Genomic DNA, 10,275 nt, shown 5'->3' on the forward strand with positions numbered 1-10,275 from the left:
ATCGTAAACATCTACAAGTTTACGTTTCGCATTGGTAGTTGGTGAAAGGAGGCTAGTGGTGTCATGGTTGGTTGATGGACTCATTGAAATGGTATTTGGAAAAGTAGAGATAGGAGTATTATCAGCAACGACGGAAGCAGAACCCTTAAATGCAAGAATTAATATATGTTAAAGATTGACATAGGAGTAATGAAAAACATCGAAAAGAAAAAAAAACAGGAAATTATACCTTAAACCCAATTGTATCCTGAGAGTTGAAATCTGAGACCACGACATTAACAGACTCAGTTTCAATGTCCTATATAACAGTTTGTAAATTGTATATTAGATTGGTAAATATCAGCTATACAAAACGTAATATGTAAATGGATTAAGATTTAGTTGTAGTTAAACCTGTTCAACGTGGTTTGCCTTTTCAAGCTTCTCGAGCGCAAAAATTATGTCAGCATTATCACTCATCTTTGATATGTTGTAACTAAGGATGTATTTTCTTCCATAGGTAAAGCCTTTAACTATAATTTTGAAAGCCATTTTTCTACCAATAAGTTCATTAATCTCAACAGGAAAACCAACACTCTTACCCATCTAAAAAAATGTAAATTAAACCGGTGTTAGAATGAAATTATAGAAATGATTAGAATAAATTATGGATTTTATAATATATACCTTTTCATACTAGTCTATCAAATCTGATGCAAAAATGTTTAGAATACTTCTAACATCCCGGTCAAATAGAGTAAGTGTCACTACTCCCACCAAGCCTTGTACTCGAATTTTGAGCATAAAACTAAGGTATTTAACAAACAAATAAAAGAATGCAAATTAGATAAATACAATAATGAAAGAATATTAAATTTCTTATGATACATTGGTTCAGCAACTATGACTTGTCCTTTGCACTTGGCATGTGTGCATACCCATGATTCATTCTCAGCCAAATGGTCCAAAACATTGGATTGTTCAAGGGGCATTTTTTGAACCTTTCTCTTACCGTTCTTGCAAGTTGGGTAGTACCATTGCTGACTATCTTCAAACATCTTAATTGTGCCAAGAATGATGGCATAACTCCCCCATGAAGAAGCTGATCCACTTTCATTTTCATTCCACCTGTTTACAAATAAAGTGTAAGTATAATATCAATAAAAACTATATTTAGTTTAATAGTAATATATAAAGGACTTGATTGAAATATAATCAAACTTTTTTTTGAAATCAATAATTTCTTCAACTTGCTCATTAATGAATAGCTTTGTTGCTAAATATGTATTATTCACACTAGTTGTGAGACCCGTAAATTATACGGGTCGATTAAAACAAAATGTTAAACAGGAACGATTAAATGAGAAGTTTATTTTAATTTGAAATTTGAAATAACTGAAAATTATGAGAAAAAAATGCAAAAATAAATAAATTAAAATTATGTGTTTAGTTATCAGATCCATGTACTAAACGGGTAAATTATAACAAAATGTTAAACACAAAGGTTTAAACTGTAAATTTATTTGAAATTGAAATTTAAATTTAAAATTTGAAATTTAAAATAATAGTCATTATGGTAAGTTTAATTTATAAAAACTAAACTAATGATATATTAAAAATGAAAGATGAAGTAAATTAATGACAAGTGGAAAATAAATATATCTCAAAATTATGACGAAATGACATGTGGCCAATTAAATAAGAGAATGACATGTGACAAAATTATTCTTATTTATTAGGGTAGATATGCACGCCCCTGAAAAGAAAACGAAAAAATGTTGGATTAAATTATTTCTTATATAAATATTGAAAATGGTAAGGATAAACATTGTATTAATAAAAGGACCTCTGTGATTCTTCCACTCAGAACATTGAATAATCATAACAAAATTCCCCCGGTGTTTGGATACATAGGAATCAATTTGTTCAGCGTAATCTCCCCACAAAGTAGCAAACACTTGTCGTCCCCTAAATGAATATGAATTAAAACAAAAATTTTAAAACTAATAATACACAAGTCATAAAAGAAACATACTCTAAATCTTCCAATTTCAATGTAATCCTTTTATCTAGTTTTTGGGTTGCAGGTTCCAGTGGATAGCATTGAAAAACATTACCGATGACATCTATAATATACACGATGGAAGATGTTAGTATATAATTAGTGTTAGGATGGACAAATTATATATACAAATATTATAAGATGTAAAATGTGAAATCAACGTTATGAACTTACCAAAAGAAATAGTTGAAGGGATAGCTTTATCGATAAGATCTTGGAAGTTTGCAAAAGTGAATGAATTCTTGGGCCCATTAAAACCAATGCACTTGGTTACTCTAGTGGTATATTGGAAAACAATTTGTTTTGAGTGTCAACGAACTTCATAACTGTTGAATCATAAAAAGTGACCCTCTTGAACTTCAGCTACCACAGCCGTCAAGCACCCGCAGTCAAGCACCTTCATCAGCAACCGCATCCGGAGTCTCTACCTACCGCAGTCTCTTTACTAGATTACTTTACTTGTCTTTTATTGTAATACTCTCTATTGTCCAGTATGCCTTGCATGGCTACTGTTAGAGATGTAATCTAGTGTACTTCGTGAGTCTCTATAAATAGAGCTCATTCTCTTGTATTCTATATGTATCTATCTATTCTGAATACACATTTCTGAAGTTATCTTTTTTATCTCTCTATTTCAATACGCATCCCTTCTTACTCTCAAATCTCACTAGAATACAACTGATTATAACCTCTCTTCGGAGCAAGTCTTTTGTGACTTAATCACTAAGTTTGATCTTCCTTATTAACTTGGTTTGAATGCATTCCTTGTTATGAATCAACTTATGTGTATACTTGATATAACAATTGTTGTCATTTCTATTTCTTTACTTTTCCGCAACTAACTCTCTAACTATCTAACTCTAACTTATTAATATTATTGTTGAGCTTTTAGATCCTTCGAGATTAACTATTCCGCAATATACTTGTTCTAACGTTTGTTCAAGTGTGTCTCTAAGTTTTTCTCTCAACAATAACATCATCAACATATAAACCAAGTGTTGGCTTATGAATGTAAACATCAGCATATTCTTCAAGTGTTTGCCCCAGTATCACATATGATTTGTCCACAGTGCATTCAATTTTATTGCCCTTCAAAAAACGATTAAATAGATAACTAATAAACAACTACATGTTTAAAATTAGTTAAAATTAGTTTTCTGAGCAGGGGCAAAACAGTCATATATAGATTTTTCCCTTAAATGACTTGTAAAAAATAAAAAAATAAAAAAAATAATCCTATCAGTAGGATGCTAAGAGTAAATAAGTAATAAACAACTATATGATTAACATGAATAATGTATATAACTAAATATATGATAATATGAAATCATTAAATAAATTAAAAGCAATTCAATTTAAATACCTCTTCATCCATTAAAATCATTCTGATTTGTCGTGTCTCATGAGGTTTCGACCAAGTTGTTTGTTTCCAAAGCCTGATTATTCGGACCTTAATTGTGTAGTTGTCATTTGAGAGACCTAGATCATTAATCATTGTGATTTCGGTTGGATCCATGAGCTGTAAAAGAAATATAAAAACTTTGATTATTACATTGACAAAATTGAGAATGATAAGCAAATCAGAATTGATAATAATAATTAAAAAATGTTAATTATACATTATAAAATGTATTTCAAATAGGAAATAAAATGTAGGTATTCACCTCCATGAAAAGGAAAAATAATAAAACAAAATAAATTGCACGCCACATCAATGGAAACAAAGGTACACTTGTTACACAAATGTTTATAATTTTTTCTTAAAAAAAAACAGCAACATAATCTAATAAGTTATGTATGTGTGTTTCTTTTTGATGTAATGCAAAAACCGACGACTTAATAGAGAAACTCGGAAAAAAAAAATTATTTCCCATTAAGTCCTTAACTTTTTACTAACATTATATTTTATTAAGGAAAACATAATATGAAAAAAAAAGAAACACGACTTAGGGCTTAACTTCTTAAAGTTGAAATTAGTTTTCTGACCAGGGGTAAAACAGTCATATAGAATTTTTTTTCCCTTAAACGACTTAATAGAGAAAATGTGTTTATTAAGATATTCTTTATGCATTAAGTCATATATCAAAAATGTGTTTCTATATCTAAAAGCCATTCAAAAGGAAATGTACCAAAATTCCCTGTTCTCGAGTTTTTTAGCTGGTGCAAACCAGTAATTCTGCTACACATAAAAATGCAAGTTTTCAAAAAAATTCCTAAAATACCCCTGGGTTAAAATTGTCCCAGTTTCTTTGGATTATCCAATAGGTATTGCAGAAAGGGTTTATGTCATTTTTGGTCACTTAACTTTTGGTTTTGTGTTCATTTGGTCATTTAACTCTTTTTAAGTTTTGAAAGGTCATCAAACTTTTTGCTTTGTGTTCATTTAGTCATTTAATTTTTGGTTTAGTCACATTTAGTCACCTAACTTTTAAAATTGTGCTCATTTAGTCACTAAACTTTTAAATTTTTTCAAAAGTTTAGTGACTGAATGAGCACAATTTTAAAAGTTAGGTGACTAAATGATCACAAATCTAAAAGTTAAGTGACCAAACCAAAAGTTAAGTGACTAAATGAGCACAAAGTCAAAAGTTTGATGATCTTTTAAAACTTAAAAAGAGTTAAGTGACCAAATGAACACAAAACCAAAAGTTAAGTGACCAAAAATGACCTAAACCCTTGCAGAAAATACAACTTCTTTTTGATTTTGAAGTTTGATTAGTATCTTGGTATCTCGTATAAATTCCAGTTGAATGGGCTTATGTCTGAAACAATGATGTCATGCGAAAACAGTTTAAAAGTATGTTTGATTCAATAACTTACACAATAATCCAAATACCCCTCACAAAGGAATGCGCCCCATAGCAACCCGCATACAACAACGACAAGTAACACCATTTCACATGACATTCATTCAGACATAAAAATCACTCAATCAGATCACAAAATTGTAGGTTTATGTGGAAAATTTAGGAAGTAGGATGTATAAAGATGATCGGATTTAGCATTAAGTACACACATCGCAGCAAGTCTATAAATAGAAATATAGAATCTGATCATCTTTCAGGGGAAAAATTGTCCAAATCCATATTAATTATTAAGCAATGAAAGCAACACAGAAGATACTTTTTCCACTCATAATTTTTTTTTATATCTTATCAATAGTAAGCGAGTGTGGCTCTTTCACACAGTAACATACTAAAACACACTTACACAACATTCATAAGATGATATGGGAATAAAGCCCCTGCACTAACACCGAAATCAGATGTTCCATGACTAACTGATAATTTCAAGTACCATGCGATTTAAAATATCATGCAATCAATTAAGGGTCGACTAAAGAAAGACAAGTGTGTCGACAAAATTTCAAAACTATCCTTAAAGGAAACATCAATTTTTTCAATCATATTAAGTACTTCATAAGACGAGAGAACATAATGCAGATGAATTAACAGAGAGGAATCGACGTTTGCACAACGTAGATGAAAAAATGAAACGTAATAACAGAACTAACCTTCTTTAGTTGCTGCTGTAGGAGAGGAAAAATTACTTGATCTCAAAAAACGGCAAAGTAATCACGATACTATGAGGGAAAATGGATTAAATAACAAAACCTATACATATCTTTGGATTTGATTACCGTATATGAGAAAAGTTTATGAGATTTCAAAATTTTCATATTTTTGGAAATCAATTATGAATGAATTTGAAATTGGTGCGTGATTTGCTGCATTAACCAAATTTGTAGCCGGCATTACTCTAATTGATTTAATATTATTTTAATATTGATTTTGCATAAACAGTTTAATGAGCTGTCAAATAAAATCTGTTGGAACACATAACAAAAATACATGTGGAAAATAAATTAAAGCAAAAATGCTTAGAAAATGTCATGTGTCTAATGCAAGGAGAATATGACATGTAACAAAAATATATGCTATCTGTTCTTGTAGTTACCACAAAACGTATTTCACTTTGTGATTCTATTTGGTGCAAAAGTAGAAGACGATGCCTAATCCACTAATTGATTTCGCTGTTCTCTAGAAATTTGGTTAGGGTTTAGTAACTCATATATTGTTTTATCTGTTTTGATTCGGTTCATCTTTATATTCTATTTGATTAGGGGTTATTGTTAATAACCAAACAGTGGTCGGAGGGGAAAGAATCATCAGGGGAGGTAGGAGGTAACCAGAACAAAGCGACTTCAAACTGTTACGCCTTCATGCTAACTGAAATATGGAAGTTTCTTGCCAATTTGAAGAAAGAAAGGTATCTGTTTGCCTTTCACAATTTCATTTTTTTTCAACGTAGGGTTTCGTTTTTTCATTTTTATATTTTTCATAACATTCTTGTTTGGTTACAAATATTTTGATTTGGAAGTAGCTTCAATTGACAGCAGGCTTCTTCTAATCCTCGTGACTGATTTGAAGTTGTATTTAATGGGCTGGTAATGGTTTATTCCTACCCTCTGTCTGGGACAACTGACATTTCTGGCTACCGTTCTTAGTAATAGGTGAGCAAAAAAAACTATTCTAATTCTATTTCATATTTAGTATAAGTTAAAAGAATAATCTTTATTGGTTAATGTTGTTTTAACAAGTTTTTGTTTCCCAAAGATTCAATAGAATATTAGATTTCCTCTAAAGGAGAAGGTCAATATTTGATTTTTTATGTTATTGTTCTTAAGAATCGTATGTAAAACTAATATGATGTTTTCAAACTGCTATTTAGAGATATTTTTGCAAAATATACTTTTTAAGGAAATAATATATAAAATAAACTTTATTTGACCCTAACAGGTGATTTACCGGTTTGATGTCCATTGCTGACATTTATTTTTCTCTTTTTTCATGTTGATTGATCTTGATGACCTTTGAAGGTTGGAAACATGAAACGTTAGTAAGTTCCATCATCAATGAATCAGATGAAAGAAGCCTGAAGATGATTTTGAACCAACCCTCTTGCCCCAAATCCCTAATTTTCCATGTACAGGTAAACATATATTGCTCACACATACAAATTTTATGAGATCTTCTTGAAGTTAATTTTATTGTTGCTCTTAATTTTTTATTTTTGTAGATAAATTTACTTATGGAGTAACAAAACATGAACTAGAGTTTAATGGAAACAATTACAAGCACTTTTGGTTTTTCAATCTGGAAATCACATTGAAACACTAAGTTGCACGGAAACGGATACGGGAAACGGCAAAACTCAAAAATTCAAGATACGGATACGGCACAGATACGGCAATATAAAAATAGGAAAAAACATATATATATGAAAAAAATTCCAAAATATGTAAAGTTTAAACTCCAAAAATACTAAATATTTTAAAAGTAACTAATTATCAATAATCAAATCATTTTCAAAGTCAGGTTCATCTAGCGAGAGATCTGCAAACTCCAAAAACCCGACGTCTTCCATTGAATCAAAAGCATCTCCACCCACATCCCACATCTTTACATCATCTTTCGGAGTCCTTGACAAAAGTCGGAGATTATTGTGGATGTAAACCAAGTCTTGAGCACGACTTGTAGTCAACTTGTTCCTTTTAAGCGAGTGAATAAATGCATAAGTACTCCAATGAACTAGGTTGTCCAAGTAATCTAAAAGCCAAAGTCTGGAGAAAAGGAGTTTAAGCACCAAAGTTAACCCACCAATTCTTGGGTTCCATAGTAGCCATCTTTGAAATGCTTGTTAAATCTTCAAAATGACCACTCTTCATTGAAAACATCGCATACTCATCGACTCTGCCATACTCATCACCATTAGGAAACAACCTTCGAAAACATTTCATCCTTTCTTGTGAAATTTCTCCATCCCTATGTGGAGCGCATCTTGTAGAATCCTCCATTAACCATGCATCACTATAATATCTACAAACATCCAAAAGTTAAAACATAAATATATAATACAAATCAAGTGTATAATTTAAAATCTTATACCTTGGATGTAAAGAGTGAGCTAAACAATGTAGGGGAGTGTTATTCTTCGCCCATCGAGCCACTAAAATATGATGCACAACGTCGTAAAAACAACTTATTTGAGATGTCGGACGTTTTTCTTTCTTGTAGATCTCAATCTTCACTTTCTCAATCATAGAATCCCACATCTCATAGACCAAGTGTAAACATGGCTTGTCAGTGTCACAAGCTCTAATCATCTCATATATAGGTCCAGTGAAACTAAGAATATATGTTACTTTATCCCACCAATCATCATTCAAAATATATTCTTTCACAGCGTTTGCTTTCTCAGTGTCATCTAATCTATAAGAAGACCATTCTTCGCTTATGACCATATCTTGAAGACCCCTTTTGATAAGTTTCAATCTCTGAAGCATCACAATGATGGAGGCAAAGCGAGTGTCAGCAACAGAAAGCAGCCTAAGAGGAGTAAACTTGGTGAAAATCGAGAGCCTCATGTTATGGTTCATGATGAAATTTTTTATTGCAAACGCCTCTTCGTGAACTTCTTTTATCCAGCGACACTGTTTATATGTTAGTTCATTTGTTTCCACATTCCTTGGTGAACAAATATTCTTCAAAGCAAGATTAAGCGTATGAACAACACATGGTGTCCAATAAATGTGAGGAAACTGACTCTCTATAATCTCTCCATCCGCCTTACAATTTGCTGTATTGTCAGTAATTATTTGCACAACATTTTCATGACCAATTTCATTGATGACTTCCTTCATCAATTCGGCAATAAAAAATCTATCTTTCACTTCCCCAAAACAATTCACTGCCTTTAGAAACAAAGGACCATTACCTGAGGTACCCATGAAGTTGATTAGAGGTTTTCTTGTAGGATCACTCCAGCCATCACTCACAATAGTCACACCTTTTTCTTTCCATGTAGACCTAAGTGGCTCCAATAGCTTGTGAACATTATCTTTTTCTTTTTGTAGTAATGTTGTTCTTAGCTTATTATAACCAGGAGGTACATAACCATCAATTTTGTTGTTAGCAGCAAACTGAAAAGCCCTGACATAGTGTGGATTTCTTGCAAGATTAAAAGGTAAACCTCCGGTATAAAACATTCTAGCTATTTCTTGATCCAGTTGGTCCCTAATTTCAACACCAAAAGCTCTTTCAATAGGTGTTGAAATACCTTTTCTTTTCTTAAATCCAACACCAGCTTCACATGGCAACTGGACTTCTTTCGCTTGTGACTCGGTTTTCTTCTTTTCATATGCATCTTCTAATTGTGTCATGTTAAGTTTGTCAGCTGTTGTTGCTTTCTTGCAAATAGAAATCCCGGTACCTATATTAAACAACATAATAACATTGACATTCTCAATTACACAACATGAAAAAAATAAGGTCATCATTGACATTATAAATTCAATTACATTACATTAATCAAAACAAGAAAGTGAATCAAAAACCTCTTATTTATTTGACTTTACCATTGTTCATGAATAAATAGTTCTATTGAATAACATGAATCAAAAGTGCAACAAATACATGAATCAAAACAAAAATCGCAGCCTCTTATTAGTTATTTCATTACAATTGTTAATGAATCAATAGTTCAATACTTCAATACAATAACATGAATAAAAAATTACAACAAATACATGAATGATGAATCAAAACAAAAATCGCAGCCTCTAATTTTTTTCTTTACAATTTTTCATGAATCAATACAATAAGTCAATAACATAAATCAAAAATCGAAAATTACATAGACACACACACTAATTTGAATAATAGATTACCTTTTATGCCAAGCAAATGTGCTCTAACTCTAGAATATGATCCTTGTCGGGTTTCACTGCAAAGGTTACACTTCAACTTCCAACATCCTCCTGCTCCAGCAAGTTTATCGAGTTTAGTCACAAAGTCCCACAATTGAGGTTGGTCTACTGATGTAGATGATCCTTGTGTTTCTTGTTCTTGAGAAGAAGCCATAATAATCGAATTGGTGAGTGGTGAATGTGTGAATGAGTTTTGAATTTTTTTTCTTGTTCTTGTCTTCTTGATCGACGACACAGAGAGGTAATAAAAAAAACTATAAAAGTCGATGATCACCAATGAAAAGAGTACGCAGCAGCCTTACGTTTACAAACTTCTAAATTCTAATAGACTAATTGACTAATTGTAGGGTAATAGCATTAGCAACCGACATAGGACTAAGCCCATTACTCTATTTCTGCGTATTAAAAGCCCATGCAAATAAAAATAAATAAATAAAGGGAAACGTGAATGAAACGTGCGAGAAAC

General features: G+C 31.4%; 1 protein-coding gene across 1 annotated transcript; it reads right to left on the reverse strand.

Moving 5' to 3' along the window:
• Window positions 1-675: 675 nt before the first annotated feature.
• Window positions 676-9,963, reverse strand: LOC145121383 (uncharacterized). The gene is made up of 7 exons (XM_079057136.1): window positions 9,771-9,963; window positions 7,990-9,313; window positions 7,702-7,920; window positions 7,446-7,592; window positions 1,201-1,275; window positions 868-1,107; window positions 676-787 (listed from the first exon to the last, which is right to left on the reverse strand). The coding sequence occupies exons 1-7, from the start codon at window positions 9,961-9,963 to the stop codon at window positions 676-678; spliced, it is 2,310 nt and encodes a 769-aa protein (XP_078913262.1).
• Between the last annotated feature and the right edge of the window lie 312 nt (window positions 9,964-10,275).

The sequence above is a fragment of the Lactuca virosa genome, chromosome 6 (genome assembly GCF_052849685.1).
Source record: "Lactuca virosa cultivar CGN04683 chromosome 6, Lactuca_virosa_CGN04683_v6, whole genome shotgun sequence".
Lineage (NCBI taxonomy): Eukaryota > Viridiplantae > Streptophyta > Magnoliopsida > Asterales > Asteraceae > Lactuca > Lactuca virosa.

What these genes read in the sequence shown, in the direction of transcription:
- LOC145121383 (XM_079057136.1), bottom strand. Translation starts at nt 9,963, where the DNA reads ATGGCTTCTTCTCAAGAACAAGAAACACAAGGATCATCTACATCAGTA. An exon ending in GAAGACGTCGGGTTTTTGGA is followed by an intron (nt 1,276 to 7,445) that starts GTTTGCAGATCT and finishes TCTCACAACTAG; the next exon opens with TGTGAATAATACATATTTAG. An exon ending in ATTATTGATTTCAAAAAAAA is followed by an intron (nt 1,108 to 1,200) that starts GTTTGATTATAT and finishes ATTTGTAAACAG; the next exon opens with GTGGAATGAAAATGAAAGTG.